Source organism: the organism of the source record quoted next, unplaced genomic scaffold, assembly GCF_019419815.1.
Source record: "Pyrus x bretschneideri cultivar Hongxiangsu unplaced genomic scaffold, Pyrus_bretschneideri_v1 Contig28, whole genome shotgun sequence".
NCBI lineage: Eukaryota > Viridiplantae > Streptophyta > Magnoliopsida > Rosales > Rosaceae > Pyrus > Pyrus x bretschneideri.
This window is the reverse complement of record NW_025999590.1, coordinates 4,432,337-4,455,911: the sequence shown is the minus strand read 5'-3', so window position 1 is coordinate 4,455,911 and position 23,575 is coordinate 4,432,337. Positions and strand designations below refer to the sequence as shown.

The 23,575-nt window shown below is 37.5% G+C and overlaps 1 protein-coding gene and 1 pseudogene across 1 annotated transcript; both read left to right on the top strand.

Moving 5' to 3' along the window:
- Positions 1 to 1,111: 1,111 nt before the first annotated feature.
- On the top strand, positions 1,112 to 7,007 carry LOC103930117 (annotated as a pseudogene).
- A 3,273-nt stretch (positions 7,008 to 10,280) lies between these two features.
- On the top strand, positions 10,281 to 16,101 carry LOC108865770 (disease resistance protein RUN1-like). Its single transcript, XM_048588336.1, has 6 exons — positions 10,281 to 11,086; positions 12,538 to 13,636; positions 13,720 to 14,019; positions 14,148 to 14,996; positions 15,089 to 15,695; positions 15,808 to 16,101. Exons 1-6 carry the CDS (start codon positions 10,575 to 10,577, stop codon positions 15,993 to 15,995), a joined length of 3,555 nt encoding a protein of 1,184 aa, XP_048444293.1. The 5' UTR covers positions 10,281 to 10,574; the 3' UTR covers positions 15,996 to 16,101.
- The last annotated feature ends 7,474 nt before the right edge of the window (positions 16,102 to 23,575 follow it).

The window sequence follows — 23,575 nt, the reverse complement described above, 5'->3', positions numbered from 1 at the left end:
TGCTTTTAATAGCAGCAGCACATGTGGTTACCTTCATCTTCCTCTGCCATTTGTCTATCGATTTGTTTCTGAAAGTGGCTATTCTACAAGATACAGCATGACAGGTCTTAGTTAGACCAAGTAACCGGCATGGAAATGCTTTCTGAAGTAAGATTCTGAACTCGAGAGCTTTGTGCCAAAGAGACTTCAGAAAAATGAAAAAGAAAAAGAAAAAAACATAGAATATGAGTAAGAATAAACATCGATCAGACAATAATTCACTGTATAAATCATTTTTTCAACTTTAAAGTGTGGCTTAAATGGAAGCTTTAAACAAGTAGCAATAATTTCATATTGAAAAATAAAACCTATTTCATGGATATTACAAGAGCCATTATTTTGAAAAACACACCTTTTGGTTCTCCACTGCTTGACTTTTAAGAAGATCTTCGTCCTTGTGACGATTCAGATTCTTTAAAATATCTCTGCGACGGAATAAACAAAACCAATTTAGGCCAAAATTGACTTATTCGATTTGATTATGTTCATTGATTTTTCTGTTCACATGTTTACCCCTACTTGCCATGTAGTTTTGGGGGTGTTCTACTCTTTAGAGCATAGTGCTCTTCTCTTTACACACAAGTTTCAATTTTATGATTCTTAAACTAAGAGACCATTTGATAATCATTTCGTTTTCAGTTTAAAATATAAAAAAAAAACTAAATAGAGATTTCAAAATTCGGCCTAGAATTTTCGCTTTTGATTTTCAGTTTTAATTTTTTTTTTTTTAACAACTGAAAACTAAAAATAGTTACGAAAAGAATTTTTTTAGTTTTTAATTTTCAAAAAAAAAAAAAAACTGAAAACTCCAAACTATAAACTAAAAATTAAAAAGTGAAATCAAAATGGGCTGTCAACAAAATTGAAAAAAGACTGGGCTCAATTACTGAATTCAAAGCAGGGCTTATAGGCCCAATGGATCCTCATAAATATTTTTCATTATTATTATTTTTAAATCAAAATTAAAATCTCTTATTTACAAGTTATCGTAATAGGCATGTTTTTTTATTTTATAAGAAAAAGAAAAAAAAGTAATGAACAGCTGCACATAAACTAAATACAAAAAGGAATGAAATGAAGTGAAGAGGAGTGGGAGACTAACGTTTAATTGAAGATAAAGAAAGAAGGTAATCGCGTTTCCAAAAACAAAAAAAGAAAGAAAGGTAATCGCACCACGACGGCGGCGACGTGGCGGTCATTTAACGGAAAATAACAGACAAATCTGTTGGAACCCCAGTCCCACATCGGACAGAGGGAGAAGAGAAGAGTGTTTTAAATAGAAATACCCCTCTCTAATTAACATCGAGGTCTTTTGTGATAAAACTCCACACCTGAGGATTGTGCAGGTGGTTAAGTGGGGACAGTATCAGTGTTGTTGGAGTGGGCCCTCGGCCCGTCGACCTGAAAATTCTACAAAATCAGCCTCCAGATCAAGTCTTACTGCTGAGCTCCGACCAACCGTTGATGGAGGCAATCAGGAAGCTCAGAGATCAGGTCGCCAAGCAACAGCAGGTACTCTCTTGTTTGATTCCGAATTTGTATTTCGGTATGGATTATGATATGAACATAATCTGCGTTGATTGCGAGATACTGAGATTGCTTAATGAATAATATTTATATAATTGTTCGAGTTGAATTGGATCGATTCGAATTCGAATAGATTTTTCACTATTTCTGCTCTGTTTGGGGATGTGTTGGAGTGTAATGTTGCTAAATTTCTGAAATTTTGAGCTAGGCGTTGCTAATTACTTATCGATTTTCGAATTTAATTGGATGCTTAATTTTTACATTTTCGGAAAACTTCAAGCGAAAATGGCATATAATTCAACGTTCTATGCTTCATTAATGCATAAGAGTTAGTCGAAGCTTTATCGAGTTTGCTTTTGATTATTTTGTGAACACCGTCAGGCTGTGTTCAAACAATTTTCTGGTGGCATATATGGGGAATCAGATAATGTTGCCTCGGATGAAAATGAATTTCAACAGCATCAGAAACTCGAGAAGCTGTACATATCAACTCGTGCTGCAAAGGTTGCTACGCTTATTTTTTGTCTGTGCTTTAAACGAGCATCACGTTAGTTGTGTTACCTATCGTTTTTTGCTTCTTCTTTAACAGCATTACCAAAAGGAAACTGTCCGCGGAGTGGAAGGTTACATTGTGGCCGGTTCAAAGCACGTTGAAATAGGTATGTTGCTTGAAATGCGTTGTCTTTTCTTGGGAGTTTGGATGTGAATTCATGTTGGTTTTATCAGTTGGTATACATAATACTTTTTCAACAGGTACCAAGCTATCAGAAGATAGCAGGAAATATGGTTCTGAAAAGACTAATTTTCGTGTGCATTTGATTATTACGAAAGAAATTTACAGTAAAAATTGTTTCCATTTTCACGTGGGGTTCAAGAACTGGACTACTTTTTGTGTTATTATGCATCATATGACAAACTGTTTCGCCGTTTCTTTCTATAGGTTTGCATAATAACTCTTTCTGTGCTTATCAATTTGCCTGTGTAGGTTGCAGAGCCTTTAAGGGCAATGATAGTGGGAGCGCCCTTGGAGGATGCTCGACATCTAGCTCAGCAATATGCTACAATGCGGCAAGAAGCTGAAGCTCAGGTCTATGCAGTTTCTTCTGTTTCCTACCCATTTTTACTATAGTGATTTTACATGTTACATGGTTATCGTACATTTTCTCGGTTAACTTTTTTTGTTTTCTTTTAAAAGTGTTTGTTCATTTTGAGACAATCATGCATTGGTATTCATAGAGAACGCAAAATCTTAAGTTGTTTAATGTAAACTTGTTGAGATTGCTTCATTACTTGAAGCTTTGTTGTAATTTGGTTGTTGGTTTTTTTATTACTCCTTCAGATTTGTCTATATATAATAACTTCCACCGGGATAGGCTATAGATGTTTCCAGATGCCAAACCAAAGCACGGGATTCTGCAGGTAATGCTGATATTATCATGAAACTAGAAGCTGCTGAAGCCAAGCTTCAGGAAACTACAAGCTGCTGAAACCAAAGCATGAAACTAGAAGCTGCAGTCTAGAGTTGCAATATTGGGAAAAGAAGCTAGTGCAACTATGGCTGCTGTTGAAGGTCAACAGCAAAGATTGACTCTTCAGCGGCTTCTTGCAATGGTAAGGGATTGCCTTCCCTTTTTTATTTAAGTATTAAGACCTTGGCCTGTTCTAGTGATAAGACTGAAAAGGATATTAATTTTGTAAACTTGTCATTTTTCGTCCCAATTCAAGGTTGAAGCAGAGCGCAACTATCATCCAGAACGTTCTTCAGATACTTGATCAGCTTGAAGGCGAGGTATGAAATATCCTAAAGTCTTCCTTTCAGCATGAAAATTTCTTTTCCCAATTCATTTGGCTGTATATTATTCTAGTGTCTTGCTACTAAAAGCAGAGACCATTGACACTATTTGTTGGGACAGATTTTGTCAGAAAAGCAGCAAATTGAAGCATCGCATAGTCCGCCTACAGAGGACACTATGCCTCCACCACCATCGTATGAGGATCTCAGCCGTAGCTTTGCTTCTGAAACCTATGATGAATTGACAGGGTTGAGGGACTATTTCTTAGGAGAGGTATCTTTATGCTATTGTTGTTGTATCCAAGTTTTAGTCTGTTCGACTTCTTAGTTTCTAGTTACTGTTTCTTTTCGCCTACCGCAGGTTATGTACACCTTCCACGCTGTAACTGATGTGGAGTTAAGTTTGTCATTTGGGGATTACGTTGTCGTCCGGAAGGTTCTGTCGTCTTTCCTGCTTGCATGCTTTCATCTTATATTCATGTTCGGATTTATTTCTTTCGTATTGAGGTTAAATTTTCATGTTCAGAGACGTCCACTCAGGTATGTTCGTCAATGCATATGCATTAGCACACCACCGAGTGCATTAGAATATGGATTTCAGTTTTGGGTGCTGCATGCATTAAAGTAGTTTGTGTGGTTTTGGTTTTTGCTGCCGCTGAGAGCATGAGTGGTTTTCTGTAGTTGCTGAGAGTTATATTGACACACCCCGATCGAGAGCAGGGCGTGCTGGCCGTCACGTGGGAGTGACGTAACCATGTGCACAGTGCGGAAGCTAATAAAATAGTAACGTAAAAGTACGAAGAAATAAAAACTAGCATACATAAGTTAAAAGTAATAAGTGCAAGCGTAAGTGAGACACGAGTTCAGAGCAATAAGCCTACAGCAGTCCAAACGGAAAAGATGTGACAATGATACACCCGAAGGTGGCCCTACGCTGGTGACCGTCTGTCAGAAATGCCGGGAAAGCCCTCTGGGAAACCACCAAAAGTACTGAAGAGCTAGAACCAGGAGGGGCGCAAAACAAAAGCGTGAGTGGGCAAAAACAAAGCTTTTCAAAAACCATTTCAAAAACAATATTCTAACCCCTCGCCGTAAAACCTGTATACTTCCCAGAAAATAAACGTAGGCACGTATATATATATATATATATATATATATATATATACGTGCCAGTCATGCTCAAGAATATGCCATGTCGGAACCTCAGAATGAAATGCAAGTGCTCAGGTATAAATCACATCAATAACATATCATCTGGCAGCCGGAGTCACCTAACGTGACCTGTACGGCTGCATCTAGAGCTCAAATCTCAATCTCAATAACTGAACCTGCCCACGAGTCGGAACCACCTAAAGTGGTCTGTACGACAGGCCTGGGTGTAATACATATAAACGCTCTAGTGCTACGATCACGTGAAGGCTGTGCGAATAATTGCGGGTCACCTACGAGTCGGAACCACCTAAAGTGGTCTGTACGACAGGACTGTGCACCTAACTTAGATCCAAGCTGAGCGTGTGGTGCGAGAGGTGAACATCACGTGAAGGACTGTGCCCTACTCTGAGCGGGAACACTAACACCGGGGGTGCAGGTTATGAGCTCTCTAAGCATCTCTAATCACTATCAAATGCAGATATTAAATCACACTTACCTGGCACTTACCTGTGCGTCCGCAGCACCCAAACATGCATATGAATATAAATATATACTCCCAGTAATGCAACTAATAATGCATAAAAGACGATAGTATAATGCATGGCATATAATTAATAAACATTTAAATTAATTTCTGGGAAAATATAAGTATATAGGTATACCTATTTACGGAAAACCAAAAGCCGACTCACTGATAAGTGGAAGGGTCGTAGCCCCCCTGCCTCGAGTGACCACGCTCGTCCTCGGGATACGTCTCACCTATATGCGAAATAACTATAAAAACGTTAATTTTAAAGCACATAACCTTCTTTTCGTAATAACTTCTCATACATTGCTCAAATTGGACAATTGAATATACCAACGTGCTCTACACAACCTCAGGATCACACCCAAATTTTTAGAAAAATTTTCCACCGCCGCACGCGCCTCCACGCGCCGGCCAAGACACGGCCACATGCGCTGGCCACGCGCAGGCACGTGCCTGGCACGCTGACGGCGTCAACTGACGCCGTTAGGAATATTCCGTTAGTTCTAATGGATTCCGTCAACGGCGTCAGGAATATTCCATCAGACTTGACGGAATATTCCGTCTCCTTCCCCGGCGAGACTCCGGCAACGTCGCCGGCGCCGGAAAACTGGAAAAATTTTAAACTTTGATATCTCGTTCATTTTTCGTCCAAATTTCATGAAATCACGACCAAATTGAAGCTTAGACCTAGGAGAACACAAATATACTACTTTTAAGGGTTGAAAACCACGAGATCTCACCTGTCCAAACCACCCAACTCCGGCCAACTCCAAATACAGTGATCCCGACGTCCAATTTCTTCAAACGAACTACTCCGAGCCTCCTTGGGACCTCACCAAGCTATCTACAAGCTTCATTTTCCCTAAAATGTGAGAAATTATGTTTGCATGAATAGTACCCAAAATCGGACTTCGTGGAATCGACGTGAAAACGTTGATATTCTTACCTGAAAATGGTACGGTTGAGTTCCCACGAGCCTCATGAGCTCGAATATGGGTTTGGCTTCTTCGATCTGTGGGTGATTAGTGTGCTTGTGTGTGTGTCCGTACGTTTAAGAAGAAAAAGGGAAGGAATGGGGAAGGGAACTGGGCACGGGAGAGGGGTACAGGGCAGGGAAAGTGTGTAGGTGTAGGTTAGTGTGTGGGTGGCTCCCAACAAGCCAATAAAAACCCAAAACAACCACAACATGAAAAGAAAACGTACTAGGGGCAATTTCGTCTTTTCACGCGTACATTTTCGATATTTTCGGGACGGGCTGTCACATATATTGTGAGCAGAATTCATACAGCAGCTTTCATATACGGCACATGTAGTCGGCAGCACTGCATTTAGAAAGAGAAAGTTATATTTTCTTGACCGTTTATTCAACACTTATATGTTGCATGTTCTGGCTTTTAAAGTGAGTCGGCATAAGAGTCTTTATTTGAGAAAAATCAGTTTTGTGTCCATGTGTTTTCAAAGAAAATATTTTAGTTTTTAATCACTGATTTTTCATTGTGTTTCAATTAGAAATCAATTATGAGAATGTGCCTTGTAATTTTCGTAATTGATTGATTTCAAAAAATCATTACATTTCATACATTCTGCATGATCATGTTAGTATCTTGCAAATTTCGAGGAGATAGTGATTAACGGCCGCGTTAGTGTCGTGCCACTTTCACTTGAAGGCTAAAGAGATATTGAGTAGCAAAGCGCAGTGAAAAAATTGTCTACTAGTATGTGGGTCTAGTTGATGAGTTTTGTAAGTCTTTCTGTACTCATTTCTCTTATTGTTTGTCCTAATTTAAGAGTCTGAGGATTTTCTCAGTGGTGAGTTTTATCTTGTTAAATCCTACATCATGTGTACATATGTTATTTGTCTTTTTAATTGCAAATGTATAGGATAATATTTCACTTATTTTCTTGTAGTGAACTCTATCTTAGACATTCATCAACATATAAAGTTTATGACAGAGGACTTTGCTACTATATTATTCAGTGCATTGATTAATTTGTAAAGCGCTCATTTATCCTAATTATAAAATATAATATGTACAAGACATTAAAAAAATGGAAGTGTCTTTCAACAGCTTGGCTGTCGTGTATGGCCATATCCTTTATTTCCACCATTCTTATCAACCGGATGGGGAGAGATTGTCTTTATCTCACAAACCCATAATGTGGCAATCGTCCATTAGAAAGGTAACGTACGTTTTGAAAATCGTGGCAAATATTGAATGAGTAATGACGCCTCTAAAAATAAAATTAAGTTATCTGAAAGAATCTCTCATAAAATAAAATAAGAAAAATTAATGAAAAGAGTTTAAAAACTTTGAGTATTAACGATAAGAACAAAATAAAAAGTAAAGTGAATTGTACCAGGTTTGACTTTTTAGTGTAAAAATGTGATTTTTCGTTAAAGTGAACAATATCGTAGACTTTTCATTAAAATTTCCAATAAAGGAACAAAATAATCAACAAAAGTACCAGTACACCAAATTGGACATTTTTCAGCGTTGAAATGAAATATGAAAGGAGATCAAGTTGATATTATTCATCCACTTTTTTTTTTTATGAATAAACGATATTGTCTATATTAAGAAGAGGGAGTTGGCTAAGCCTCACAATGAGCTAGCAATAACATGTTCAAATTCGCATTTGACGAGAATCAAACCTAAAACTTCTCACTTACAAGTAAAGAGAAATACTATTAGACCGTAACATTATTCATCCGCTTTCAAATAATGAATAATCAAGAAAAACATTGCATGGGGTCCCCCTCTCATCACTTACCACGAGTGGCCATCATTTCCCTAAGCAAAAAAGATATTTCCAATTGCTTGACCAAAACAAGCATTGACTTGGCTGTCCATCCATCAATAATAGGAAAAATTTTTAGGTGTACCGGGTACACCAAATTTTTTTGGTGTACCCTCACTCATTAGAATTTTTTTGGTGTACAAAAAGTGAGGGTGCACCAATTTTTTTTGGTGCACCCTCACCATTATGAGTGAGGGTACACCAAAAAAATTTGGTGTGCCGGGTACACCGAAAAATTACTCCAATAATAGGTCCGCATCTCAACCCAAATATAATGACGTCAAAAGAGAGGGGAAAATGAGAAGGAAACTCTGGAGGGTAGAGGTGAAGGAAAGGGAGAAAAGGAGAAGGGAAAAGTAGAGAAGGGGAAGGAGGAAAATGAGAGGAAATGAGGGGAAAATGGGAAGGAAACTCTGAAGGGTAGAGAGAAGGAAAAGGAGAAAAGGAGAAAGGGAGAAGGGAAAAGTAGAAAGGGAAGAAGGAAAATGAGAGGAAAATTCAGAGAATAGAGAAAAGGAGTAGGAAAAAGAAGAAAAGCGAAAAAGAAGGGAAAATGTGAAGGAAGCTTAGGAGGGTAGAGGAAAAGAGGGAAATGCATAAAAATAAAAAATAAAAAACCATTATGTCTACTGCCGGAAGGGAGCAAAATGCTCCCAACTTCCCTTGTTTCTTACGTTGTAAATTATATTTCGTATAATGAGAAACCAATATTCCTACTCCGAGGATATAGACACAACTTGCCGAATTTCGTTACTATACAACAAGCCTTTAACTACACAACAATTCGATCAATCACCTTAAGTTCAACCATACATGTACCAAGATTCAAGTTTTTTCAAACTTTCGTTATGAAACTAACTGAACATTACAAGTGCCACATTATTATGTGGTTATATCAAGTTTTAAATTTTGTCTCATAACCACATCTGTGAACACGAAAAAATTCCTTGAAACAAGAAACAGGAATAACGTGTACAAAATAATATTTTGTGTTTAATGATTTTGGGGTTACGATCTCTCTCAAATTTGGTCCTCTGATTCTATCTTCGTAGGGTGTAGGTTTGTGGATGAGTTGTTGATCCAAAGGGCCGTCGGGGCTTGATCTAAGGATGAACAGTTGATGAACGGATGAACACTTTCTTCAAGGGCCGTCGGGGCTTGATCTTGAATAATGGTTGTGTGGATTTCTTCAAGGGCTTTTGGGCTTGATCTTGAAGGTTGATGGATGAGCGGATCTTCAAGGGCTTTTGGGCTTAATCTTGAAGAACGATTGGATGTGTGGATTTGTTGAGGTTGTTGATCCAAAGGGCCGTTGGGGCTTGAGCTTAGGATGAACGGATGATGAATGATGAACGCTTTCTTCAAGGGCCGTTGGGGCTTGATCTTGAATAATGGTTGTGTGGATTTCTTCAAGGGCTTTTGGGCTTGATCTTGAAGGTTGATGGATGAGCGGATCTTCAAGGGCTTTTGGGCTTAATCTTGAAGAACGATTGGATGTGTGGATTTGTTGAGGTTGTTGATCCAAAGAGCCGTTGGGGCTTGAGCTTAGGATGAACGGATGATGAATGATGAACGCTTTCTTCAAGGGCCGTTGGGGCTTGATCTTGAATAATGGTTGGAAGCTTTGGAGTTTCAAAGCTTCAAGGATTTGGGGAATTCCTCTTCTAATTTTGGAGTAGAGAAATGTATTTGTGAATTCCTTGATGCTTGATACCTTGATGGAGAAGCCTATTTATAGGCTTTGAGAATGAATCACCACCACAAAAATATTTTTTTCCTTTCCAAGCACCATTGCCTAATTTTCCCACTTAATGCAATATTGAAATTGAAGTGGTGTAACTTATGGCCTAATTTCCCACTTAATACCATTTTAAACTTGAAGTGGTGTAACTTATGGCCTAATTTCCCACTTAACACCATTTTAAACTTGAAATGTGTATGCTTTGTCATTGCCCAAATGAGAAAAACTTGCTTTGATCCGTAATGGATTGAAGTGTGCTTGCCTTGTCATTGCCCAACATGAGAAGAAAAACTTGTTTTGATCCTCAATGGATTGAAATGTACTTGCCTTGTCATTGCCCAAAATGAGAAGAAAAACTTGTTTAATCCTTCAAGGGTATTTCTTCCTATTTTGTTGAGTCACACGCCATGTGTACAATTTGTACAACACGTGGCGTATGCCATGTATGCCTTGACACGTCAAAACTTTAATGCATTGGTGAACATTTGTTTTACTGAAATTTCGATGTCTACAACATCATCTCTAAGACAATCAATCTTGTAGTTGAATATATAAACCTTCGATATGGTGATATTGGAAACACTAGTTGGTGGGTTGATTGGTAGAAATGATTTCAACAATTCAAGAACGACAAATAAGCATTGAGCAACGATCAAAATGTGTTTTATTTTATCACAAAAGATGTTTGTGCAATTAGAAATGCATTTTATCACAAAAAGATGAGCAACGATCAATATAATTGTTATTTATAAAATCACACATAAAATAAGAAGTAATCTTTTCTTTTTCTTTTCATGTCTGCCATTAGCGGCCGACCATGACTTAAAGAAATGCTTTTTGGGTCAATGGATGGGAACGGCCCATTTTATAGTATTGTTTGTAGATTTTTCTGGAAGTAGATGGAAATGATCCAATTACATATTTCCCCTGCTCACAGACATTTGCATTGTACCTAGCAAACACCAGTTTTTTTGTTTGAACATCGATCCACATCAATGGCTCTTGTGAGAACATCTCCAGGAACCTCCTCTGATTCCAACACTTTTCGGGGTTATCGCTATGACGTGTTCTTGAGCTTCAGAGGTGAAGAAACTCGCAAGACTTTTACCGACCACCTCTACACAGCCTTGAACAACGCAGGATTTCTTACGTTCAGAGACGACGACGAACTTGAGAGAGGAGAAGATATAAAGCCAGGACTGCGGAAAGCGATCCAGCAGTCACGAACTTCTGTTGTCGTGTTTTCGAAAGATTACGCGTCATCCAGTTGGTGTCTTGATGAGCTTGTGCTGATCCTTGAACGCAAGCGGACCACCTCGGACCATGTAGTTTTACCAGTCTTCTACGATGTCGATCCGTCCCACGTGAGGAAGCAGACAGGAAGTGTTGGAAAAGCATTTGCTAGAAGCCAGAAAAATCAGTCGTTGGAAAAGGTGGAGGGATGGAGGAAGGCACTTGCAGAGATTGCAGATCTAGCAGGCATGGTCTTACAAAATCAAGCTGATGGGTAACTTTCATTATCTTCATTTCTCTTCTCTTTCTTGGGTCAATTTGATGTATGATCCGTAGTGACCTAGATTTTTGTATATTTATTAATTCAATCTCAGTAGCGAATAATAATCTCAATTTAGGTAAACTTAAAGAAATCACACTCTACTCAACTCAAGGATTAGTCATTTTCCATGTTAATCTACTGGTTTCCAGTTGCTTAAATATTTTTGAAAGCTGGTGTGGAAAAAAGTTAGGATGTGATCTGTAATGTATTTGTTTATAGTTCGTATAAATTATGCAATGTATTCCATTTTTTTTTAGGAAAACTAATAAAAAAATGTTTGAGTTTTAACGATAAGGACAAAATAAAGGGTAAAATGAATAGTATCAGGATTGATTTTTTAGTGTAAAAATGTGATTTTTCATTAAAATGATTTGAGAGTTTTTTTGTTAAAGTTTTTTTTTTTTTTTTTTTAAATTTAATTTTGTCAGCAGTCCTCTTTTTGCTTAAATATTTTTGAATTCTGGTGAGCAAAAAAGTTAGGATGTGATTTGTAATGTATTTGTCTATAGTTCGTATAAATTATGCGATATATTCCTTTTTAAAAAAAAACTAATGAAAAATGTTTGAGTTTTAACGATAAGGACTTAGAAAAACTAATGAAAAATGTTTGAGTTTTAACGATAAGGACAAAATAAAGGGTAAAATGAATAGTATCAAGATTGATTTTTTATTGTAAAAATATGATTTTTCGTTAAAGTGAACAGTACCGAGAGCTTTTTGTTAAAATTTCTTTTTTCTTTTTTTTTTCAATTTAATTTTGTCGGCAGTCCTCTTTTTACTTAAATATTTTTGAAAGCTGGTGTGCAAAAAAGTTAGGATGTGATCTGTATTGTATTTGTCTATAGTTCGTATAAATTATGCGATGTATTCCTTTTTTTTAGGAAAGCTAATGAAAAAGGTTTGAGTTTTAACGATAAAGATAAAATAAAGGGTAAAGTGAATAGTATCAGAATTGACTTTTTAGTGTAAAAAAGTGGTTTTTCGTTAAAGTGAACAGTAGTGAGAGCTTTTTGTTAAAGTTTCTTTTTGCTTTTCTTTTTTCAATTTAATTTTGTCAGCAGTCCTCTTTTTTTTTTCCTTATTTTAACAAAGGCAATCAACATATGTTTTAATTATCTAATTTCCCCGATTCCTTTTTCATTTTGTTTGCAAAATCAAGCTACTGGTTTCCAGTTGCTTAAATTTTTTTGAAAGTTGGTGTGGAAAAAAGTTAGGATGTGATTTGTGATGCATTTGTCTATAGTTCGTATAAATTATGCGTTGTATTCCTTTCTTCTTCTTTTTTTTTCAATTTAATTTTGTCAGCAGTCCTCTTTTTTTCTTATTTAAACAAAGGCAATCAACATATGTTTTAATTATCTAATTTCTCCAATTCATTTTTCATTTTATTTGCAAATTCTTAGGTACGAGTCAAAGTTTATCAAAAAAATTGTTAAAGTGATAGGAGACAAGTTAAGTCGCACGCCATTGAGTGTTGAACCAAAATTGATTGGAATTCAATCTCAAGAGGAACGCATCAATTTGTGGTTACAAGATGGATCAAGTGATGTTGGTATATTTGTTGTGTATGGCATGTCTGGAATAGGGAAGACAACCATTGCAAAACATGTTTACAATTCAAACTTTAGAAGCTTTCAAGGAAGTAGTTTCATTGAAAATATCAAAGAAACAGCAGATCGACCAAATGGCTTAGTTCAAATACAAATGCAACTTCTTTGTGATATTTTGAACGACAAAGAAGTGAAAATACACAGTGTTAGTGAGGGAATAATTAAGATTGAAAGGGCCATAAGCTTTAGAAAAGTTCTACTTGTTCTTGATGATGTTGACCAAATGGACCAATTAGATGCAATCCTAAGGATGAAAGATCAGTTTTATCCGGGAAGTAAGATACTAATAACAACTAGGTGTGAAAGGTTGCTAAAGGCAGATCAAGTTACAGAGTTGCACAGAGTTCAAACTTTGTATTACAATGATTCATTAAAGCTTTTGAGTTGGCATGCTTTTGGCCAGGACCATCCCATAGAAGAATACATGGAGCACTCAAAACAACTAGTGCAGTATACCGGCGGACTTCCATTAGCTCTAAAACTTTTGGGTTCTTCTTTATCAGGGCAAAGTAGAGGTGTATGGGAAAGTGCATTGGAGAAGCTAAAAGTTATTCCTGATGGTGAAATCATGAATAAACTAAGAATAAGCTATGAAAGTTTAAAAGATGACCATGACCGGAAATTATTCCTCCACATTGCTTGTTTCCTAATAGGAAGGAACAAAAGCTACATTGTTAGAATATTGGATGGATGTGATTTCTATGCAACCATTGGCATTCAAAATCTCATTGATAGATGCTTGGTGACACTTGATAAACACGGCAAGGTGAAAATGCATGACATGATACGTGCTATGGGAAGAGAAATTGTTCGACAAGAATCAGAAGAGCTTGAGAAACGTAGTAGATTATGGCGCCATAAGGATTCTTTCCAAGTATTGAGGAAAAAGAATGTGAGAAACATGCCTTTTATGTCTATATATGTATTTCTTCTTGTGAAAATTACGCAAATTAATGTCTCTTTTTTTTCCTTTAGGGTACAAAAAAAATCCAAGGTCTTGTCCTGGATATGTGTAACCATGCTGCAAGTAGTCCAATAAACACAAATGAGATGGTCTTGGAAACCAATGCATTTGCAAGGATGTGCAATTTACAACTACTCCATCTTAGTCATATACGACTGGATGGATGCTATGCAGATTTCCCTACAGGATTAAGATGGTTGTGTTGGCTTAAATTTCCTTTGGATTCTATACCAATTGATTTTCCTTTGGAGAACATAATTGTTCTTGAAATGCAATACAGTAGCTTGAGACAAGTATGCAAAGGAACAAAAGTATGTTACTCTATGCATTTCAATTCATTTTCCTTATTTTCTTTAATTCAATGACTAATTTCTTATCTTAGATACTTATTTCATTGTTCTATTTTCTTTTCATTTTTTTTTTCCTTCTGTTTCCACAGTTTCTTCCATCGTTGAAGATCCTTGACGTCAGCCATTCTCATGGCCTTGGTGAAACCATTGACTTCTCACTTTTCCCCAATCTAGAGGAACTGATTCTTGTAGATTGCACAAGCGTGAAGAATGTTCATGAATCCATTGGAAACCTGGGGAGACTCGTGTACTTGAATATGAAGGATTGCAAGAATCTTAGGAAGCTTCCGAAGAACATGTATATGCTTAAATCACTTGAAACACTCATTTTATCTGGTTGCTCAAATCTTGATGAGTTTCCAGTGGAGATGATGAAGAAGATGGAGTCTCTGAAAGTTCTTGAGACAGATGGAATTCCAATAAGTGAATTATGGCTAGAAAGAAGTTCAGCTATCTTGAGTTCTTTTCCATCCTCTGTGGTAGAGTTAAGTCTGAAGGGGTGCAGTCTTTCTGATGATGTGCTTCCTACGGATTTAAGTAATTTATCCCACTTGCGAAGACTACATTTAGATGAGAATCCAATTTGCAGTCTGCCAGTTTTCATCAAAGGTTTAAAGAGGATCGATGAACTCTCTTTCAGGGGTTGTGATAGGCTCGAATCGCTTGTGGGGTTGCCGAAAGTACACCGAGGGCTAATTATAGGCAGATGCAAATCATTAAAAAAAATAACTCATCATTCCCTTGGGCAATGCTATGAAGCATTTGTTGGTGACAACTGGAATCTAGTTGAGTGGCAGCACAAATTCAAGTTAGAGCCTATTGATAGAGTTGATGTGGAAATGATCAAACTTTTGGGCTTGTGCAACTTGGAATCCATGCCAGCTGTTCGAATGCATCATCCATACATATACACGGATCCAAAAGAGGTCCCCGTCCAGGTGCGCCTCTTTTTCTCTCTCTCATAAGTCTTACATATATAATGGGAAACAAATGACTGAGCAATGTTGTGATGACTGTGGCAAATACATAGGGACTGTATCAAGGTGGTATATTCAGCACGTTTTTTGTTGGGAATGATGTTCCAGGCCGGTTCAGCTATAAAAGTACCAAGTCCTCGATATCTTTTATTGTCCCTTTACTACTTGCTAGTCACAGAATTCGAGGCTTGAACATCTTTGCTACCTATGCAAAGGAAAATTCAAATAATGATTTTACTGGACCTAGAATTGCTCCAATAATGATCAAAGTGAGAAACAAGAGTAAGGGTCTGAAGTGGATCTTTGCCCCAGAGTTCTATGGAATTCCAGGTGACGGAGAAGATATGATATGGTTGAGCCATTGGAAGATGGAGAATGAAGCAATATTACAATGTGGAGATGAAGTGGTGGTTTCGGTAATAACCGGACGACGTGACGTGTTTTGGGTAAAGGAGTTTGGTGTCGAGCTTGTGCAAGAGCACCAAGACAAGATGAGTACCCAACACAACTCCAAATCAAATCCTAATTATCCATTTGTTATCGGTGGAGATTTGAAGACGTGGGAGTGCAGACCGGGAATATACTTCCTTGGCAATTATGTAACAGAAGATATTGACGACATTGAGATCCTCATCATGGACTCTGATGAAGAAGACACAAGTATGTTGTGTTGTTGTATTACATTGAATTATACTCCATCCAAACACTTCCGTGTTCGTATTCATTTCAAAAACGTTTCCAATAAATTTTATATTATTTGTATGTTTTTCAGACAAAGAAGGGCAAGAGAATGAACCTGATGACACAATTCCAAAGACGAGGGTTGCTAACAATAACTGCAGCTTGAGAGGCTGGAAGGTGCGCCTCACAGCTGTCGGCTTCTTTTTCGCGCTTGCTCTAGTAGGTTGGTCCTCCATCTCCCAAAAAAAGAAGCGACACTCGTCCACAAGCCCACCATGAGTTTGTAATTTGACTTGGTATAGATATATCTTTGCATTCCTTGCTCTCAAGATGTTTTCTACCTTCAAAACTTCAAGTTCAAAGCTAATCACTCTTAACCGCTTGAGATCTAAAAGCCCCTTGCAACTAGATACCGAAGTTTAAATGTGTTCAACGCCATCAAATATAGCATAAAATACATCCAGCATTAGCGATACTAGTAGAGTATCATCATCAATAAATAAGTAAAACAAAAAAATGCTTCTACACATGGTAGTGTTTTTTTTTTTTTGGGGCGGTGGGGGGCGGGAATTATTTCGGCATCAGGGAAAACGAAAGCAGACCTCACAGGCTGCACATCCAAGTGGCAAACAAATCAACATTTTAAATAAAGCTAATGGCGCATGAATAGTATTGAAACACTTATAGTCCTCGAACACAGGCTACATGATCTTTTCTTATAACAATAAAATTTTAAATTCATCAAGTCACATTTGAGCCATTTAAAAAAAGATGAAGCAAACACCACAAACAACCCAAAATATGTTCAAACCTAGTATCAAACTAATTATAAACCGCATCCATCCCAATTAATGAATTTATACCTCCCAAACAATGAATTTGTACCTCATTTGGAAGTTAAAATAGCACATGGGAAAAATGAAAATTCCATGGGACATTTAATCCAACGAATTTACAGATGGGTCCTAAGATTAGTATAGGATTATAGTTAACCACAAGTACATGCAATCAGTCCCTGTCCCTGTGTAGTGTTGTCCCCCCTCAGGAACCTGCACATCCATAAATCATGTTTAGTCATGTTTAAATTACTAAACATACAAAACTTAAGAAAAACCCCTCTTGATGTTAAAAATATGAATTGTATCTAAGGAAAATTTTTTTAATTGTAATGTGAACACAACTGGTACACTATATATTTTAATAAAAGCGGTGAGAAATTTTATTTTTTAAGTTATTAACTTTTTAGTGACACATAATGTATCATCCCGTGTACCGATCATACTAAAAAATTCCTCGTATATGAGCATGCACGTGAGACCTTGGGAACTGTGAAATTTTCATTCTTTTCAATTTAGATGTAAGAGTTAAAATCTTACAGTGCCAAATACACAACTGCTGATTTCCTCATCTGACCTGCCTAACCATTTTGCTTGGATCTCTCACATAAGAAGCAACTTGTTCACTAATATTCTGCAACTGGAAAAAGGAAAATGAATTCTTTGTGAATATCTAGCAAAGCATGGCACAAGTCCGTCATAAGGAAAGGCATGGTTACAAGTTCAACTATAGAGCCAGACCTGATTAAAGTCGTATGATTCTCTCCTCTTTTTTTTTTTTTCTTATTTTCTCTCTTCTCCTATTTGAACGGTCACGGTTAAGCCATGTCAACATCTTATATTAATTTTTTATAAAAAGAGAAAGACAACATAAAGAATATGAAAGGAGGAGATGAAAAGGGATGGAAAGAGGAGGGGAGAGAATCCTAGTCCCTGATTAAAATCATGCAGTTTGCTTTTAATAGCAGCAGCACATGTCTTCCTCTGCCATTTGTCTATCGATTTGTTTCTGAAAGTGGCTATTCTACAAGATACAACATGACAGGCCTTAGTTAGACCAAGTAACTGGCATGGAGATGTTTTCTAAAGTAAGATTCTGAACTCGAGAGCTTTGTGCCAAAGAGACTTCAGAAAAATGAAAAAAAAAAAACATAGAATATGAGTAAGAATAAACATCGATCATACAATAATTCACTGTATAAATCATTTTTTCAACTTTAAAGTGTGGCTTAAAAGGAAGCTTTAAACAAGTAGCAATAATTTCATATTGAAAAATAAAACCTATTTCATGGATATTACAAGAGCCATTATTTTGAAAAACACACATTTTGGTTCTCCACTGCTTGACTTTTAAGATCTTCGTCCTTGTGACGATTCAGATTCTATAAAATATCTATGCGACAGAATAAACAAAACCAATCTAGGCCAAAATTGACTTATTCGATTTGATTATGTTCACTGATTTTTCTGTTCACATGTTTACCCCTACTTGCCATGTAGTTTTGGGGGTGTTCTTCTCTTTAGAGCATAGTGCTCTTCTCTTTACACACAAGTTTCAATTTTATGCTTCTTAAATTAAGAGACCATTTGATAATCATTTCGTTTTCAGTTTAAAATTTTTAAAAACTAAATAGAATTTTCGCTTTTGATTTTCAATTTTAATTTTTTTTTAACAACTGAAAACTAAAAATAGTTACAAAAAGAATTTTTTAGTTTTTAATTTTCAAAAAAAAAAAAAAAAACTGAAAACTGTTATAAAAGGGTTAAAGTTTGAGAGAATAACCTTTTTAGTAGTAGGTGCAAGGTAGATGTAAAATGACACACTAAAACTTATAGCACAAAAGGATAACAAATAAAAGACAGAGGAATAGATGATGTTACTGATATTTCTCTCTTGTTTTCTTCTTCTTATATTTTCTGTTCTATGAAAACATGCGGAGTGCTCTATTTATAGAGCAACTCCAAACTGATGCAGTTAATGCATCTTGAAATTTATGAAACTTCGTCTGACTATACAATCTCTTTCACTTTGCATGGGCATTGAAAACTTTGCCCATGCAGAAGACTTTCACAAATGAAATTGTGGGCATTCATTGCCCATGAGACTTTTCAACACTCCCCCTTGGATGCCCACATATCAACATGAGTTGCCTCGTTAAAACCTTGCTTGGAAAAACCCAGTGGGAAAAAACCATAGCGAAGGAAAAATAGTACAATTTTTCCTGGATCGTTGATATAGTGTCAAGTATGCTTATGTTGCCTCGTTAAAACCTTGATAGGAAAAACCCAGTGGGAAAAATCCTAATCGAAGGAAAAAGAGTACAACAAGCATGTATCAGGGATGCTCCCCCTGATATGTATCTCCCCCTGATTCCGCATTCTCCAAATTTAGCTGTTTGGTAAGTCGACGTAATCCAATGCCTTGCACTAACTTCTGAAATGTGCACTTTGGTAGAGATTTGGTGAACAAGTCTGCCAGATTTTCATTTGAACGGATTTGTCTGACTTCAATAACTTTAGCCTTCTGAAGCTCATGAGCACTGAAAAACTTTGGAGATATGTGTTTAGTCTTATCGCCCTTGATGAATCATTCCTTCATTTGGGCAACACAAGCTGCATTATCTTCATGGATGACAGTTGGATTGTCTGTCTTTGAAGTTAGACCACATGAATTCCGGATATGATGGATCATTGATCTTAACCAAGAACATTCACGACTTGCTTCATGTAAAGCAAGTATTTCTGAATGATTTGAAGATGTAGCAACTAATGTTTGCTTGGTTGAGCGCCATGAGATTGCTGTATCTCCATTCTTAAACACATATCCAGTTTGTGAGCGGGCTTTATGCGGATCAGAGAGGAAGCCAGCATCTGCATATCCAACAAGGACCTCGTCATCTGTGGAGTTCTTTGAGTAGAAGAGACCCATGTCTGTTGTCCCACGAAGGTATCGCAATACATCTTTGATACCCTTCCAATGGCAAATTGTTGGAGCAGAGCTATACCTTGCTAACAAATTAACTGAAAAAGCTATATCTGGTCTAGTACATTGTGCTAAATACAACAAAGCACTTACTGCACTCAGATATGGTACTTCTGGACCAAGGACCAGCTCATCATCTTCTTTTGGACGAAATGGATCTTTTTTAATGTCCAAAGAACGAACAACCATTGGCGTGCTTAGTGGATAAGTCTTGTCCATACCAAATCGCTTCAGAATTTTTTCAATGTAAGCTGATTGGTGAACCAAAATTCCACTAGCACAATGCTCGATCTGCAGACCGAGACAATATTTTGTTTTTTCAAGGTCTTTCATTTCAAATTCGCTTTTCAGATATTCAGCAGTTTTATTGAGCTCTTCAGGAGTCCCAACTAGATTCATATCATCAACATATACTGCCACTATAGCGAATCCAGAATTGGATTTCTTAATGAACACACAAGGGCAAATAACATTGTTGATATACCCTTCTTTGATCAAATACTCACTGAGACGATTATACCACATTCGTCCAGATTGTTTCAGACCATACAATGATCGCCTTAATTTGATCGAGAGCATACCTCGTGGTTTATTACTTGTTTCAGGCAACTTAAGTCCTTCTGGGACTTTCATATAGATGTCAGTATCTAATTCTCCATATAGATACGCAGTGATGACATCCATAAGTCGCATGTCAAGTCTTTCTGAAACCACTAAACTTATTAAGTAACGGAACGTAATTGCGTCCATTACAGGAGAGTATGTCTCCTCATAATCAATTCCAGGTCTTTGAGAAAAACCTTGTGCAACGAGTCGTGCTTTGTATCTTGCGATCTCGTTTTTCTCATTGCGTTTCCTTGTGAATACCCATTTGTAACCCACGGGGTTTACACTAGGCGAGGTTTGGACTACTGGTCCAAAAACATTCCGTTTTTCCAAGGAATTTAATTCTGCCTGGATTGCATCTTTCCACTTAGGTCAATCTTGTCTCTGTTTGCATTCATCAACAGAGCGGGGCTCAATATCATCACTTAAGATGATTTCAGTGGCTACTGCAAATGCAAACATATCATCAATGATTATTTCATTCCGATCCCACAATTCATTTGTACATGCATAATTTATGGAGATTTCTTTGCTTTCATGTACTTTTGTCTCTTCAGGGACAGATGTCTCATCAGGGACATTTTCTTTTTCTGGAAGTCCAGAATTATGAATTGTGGATGTATCATTCATTTTCTCTTCCTGAATGACTTCATTTGGATTCAGTTGTGCTCTCGACTTTCTCTTTCGAGGAGCTGAATCTTTTGAACCTGGGGGTCTACCACGCTTCAGGCGTGCACCAGATGAATCATTTGCTGCCACTTTATTTTGTCCAACAGGGACATCAATTCTTGCAGGTGCATTTGCAGCTGGTATATGTGATTTTGTCACTTTCATAGCATCATTAAATGCATCTGGCATTTGATTGGCAATGCTTTGAAGAAATGATCCTTCTCACTTCATTTTCACATTGAATGCTGCGAGGATCAAAATGAGACAAGGTGGGAACAACCCATGTCAGCTCTTTCCGTTCTTCTGGAACGGTCTTTTCTCCCCCTAACAACGGGAAAATTGTCTCATCAAAGTGACAATCAGCAAAACGAGCTGTAAACATATCATCTGTCAAGGGTTCCAAATATCTAATGATAGATGGTGAATCAAAACCCACGTAAATTCCCAGTCTACGCTGAGGTCCCATTTTAGTGCGTTGCAGCGGTGCAATAGGCACATAAACAACACAACCAAAAACTCGTAAATGGGAAATGTTTGGCTGATGTCCAAACACGAGTTGTACTGAAAGAGTATTGATGGTTGGCTATAGGCCTCAATCGAACCATTGATGCAGCATGTAAGATAGCATGTCCCCATGCAGAGACTGGCAATTTGGTTTTCATAAGCAGAGTGCGAGCTATTAACAGAAGCCGCTTGATCAATGCTTCTGCTAAACCATTTTGAGTATAGACATGAAGAACAGGGTGTTCAACATCAATGCCCAATGTCATGCAATAATCATCAAAGGTTTGAGACGTAAATTCACCAGCATTATCAAGTCGGATTGACTTAATGGGATAATCTGGGAACTGTGCTCGTAACTTAATCATTTGAGCAAGAAGTCTCACAAAGGCTACATTCCGAGTAGACAAAAGACAAACATGTGACCATCGGGTAGATGCATCAACCAAAACCATAAAATATCGAAATGGTCCACATGATGGTTGAATAGGCCCACAAATATCCCCTTGAATTATTTGCAGAAATGATGGGGATTCAGCATCAACCTTTAGTTGTGATGGTCTAATTACCAACTTCCCTTGAGAACAAGCTTTGCAAGGGTTATCATTTGAGGCAGCAATGTGTCTGCTCACTAATGGATGTCCATTAGAGTTGGTAATGATCCTACGCATCATGGTAGATCCTGGATGACCTAGACGGTCATGCCAAAGCATGTAAACCTTTGAATCAATGAACTTCTGGTTCATGACAGTATGTGATTCAATTGTCCTTATGTATGTATAATATAATCCACTCGAAATACCACGCAACTTCTCCAATATACGCTTCTGGGTATCATTGGAGGTAATGCATAGATACTCCACATTTTCTGCACTTTTTGTTTCAATGTGGTATCCATTTAGACGTATGTTTTGAAACTCAACAAATTTCGAGTAGATCGAGTAGCATACAATTCATTCTGTATGGACAATATTGTTCCATTTGGTAACATAATCTGGGCTTGCCCTGAACCTTGAATTACATCTGAAGGTCCTGATATTGTTGTTACCCCTACTCTTGTAAGTCTTAAGCTTGAGAAATATTTTCGATCACGAAGTATTGTATGTGTGGTTGCACTGTCTGCAAGACAAATATCTCCGCTATTTCTCATGTTCTGAGAATAACCACAATTTTTGTCCATGCTCTCTGAGTAAGAGAATCAGAGTTAAAAGCAAGTTATAACAAGAAATTTACATGTCACTTTTATTGAATCTGAAAATACTACAAGTTCACCATAATAAAAGTACATTAATGATTCAATCGGACCGGTATACTTCATTTCCCCTTTCCACAATATAGTCTGAAACATCTAGATGAGTTGTGTTCAACTGCCCTGATAAGTCAAACACTGGATCAGGTATATCCATTGGTCTAGCCTAGTCGAGAAAGTTGGTCTCGACACCATTCTCCTTGAGGGAGGCTTGATACAGATCCACTAGATGTTTTGAGGTACGACAAGTACGCGCCCAATGCCCATTGCCACCACACATATGGCAGGCTCCTTCAGAGTTTCTAGGAGCATTGTTCATATGAGCTTTGCCTTTGTGGCGATTCGCATTTTTAAAGCTCGGGCCTGAATTATTCCTGGGAACCTGGTTATGAAACTGAACTCCATGGTTCTTGCCTTTCCTATTCCATCGACCTCGCTTGTGGCCACGTCCTCGTTTATGATTATCACCACCAGAGGATGTGGCGTTCACTTCGAGGGAAGCAACATTCACTTCTAGGAATGGTGCAGATCCAGTAGGTCGGGAATGATGATTTTTCATCAGGAGCTCATCATTCTGTTCAGCTACTAAGAGCACAGATATCAGCTGGTTGTACTCAGTGTAGCATCGCGCTCTATACTGCTGCTGCAGAAGCACGTTGGAAGCATGAAATGTGCTAAGAGTCTTTTTCAGCATATGCTCCTCAGTAATAATATCCCTACAGAGCTTCATCTGAGAGGTAATTCTGAACAATGCAGAATTGTATTCTGCCACTGACTTGAAGTCTTGAATCCTCAGATGAGTCCACTCATAGCGGGCCCTTGGAAGAATCACCGTTGTCTGGTGATTGTATCTGTTTCTCAAGGAATTCCAAAGAGCTAACAGATTTTCAACCGTTAAGTACTCGCTCTTTAGCGCCTCATCAAGATGGCGGCGAATGAAAATCATGGCCTTTGCTCGATCTTGAGAGGATGAGTTGCTCTCTTCCCTGATGGTATCTCCAAGATTCCCTGCTTC

Bases quoted from the DNA above. Each gene is read 5' to 3' on its own strand.
- LOC108865770 (XM_048588336.1), top strand. From the start codon at position 10,575: ATGGCTCTTGTGAGAACATCTCCAGGAACCTCCTCTGATTCCAACACT. The intron at 14,020-14,147 runs GTATGTTACTCT...CTGTTTCCACAG, and splicing joins AAGTATGCAAAGGAACAAAA to TTTCTTCCATCGTTGAAGAT. The intron at 14,997-15,088 runs GTGCGCCTCTTT...GCAAATACATAG, and splicing joins CAAAAGAGGTCCCCGTCCAG to GGACTGTATCAAGGTGGTAT.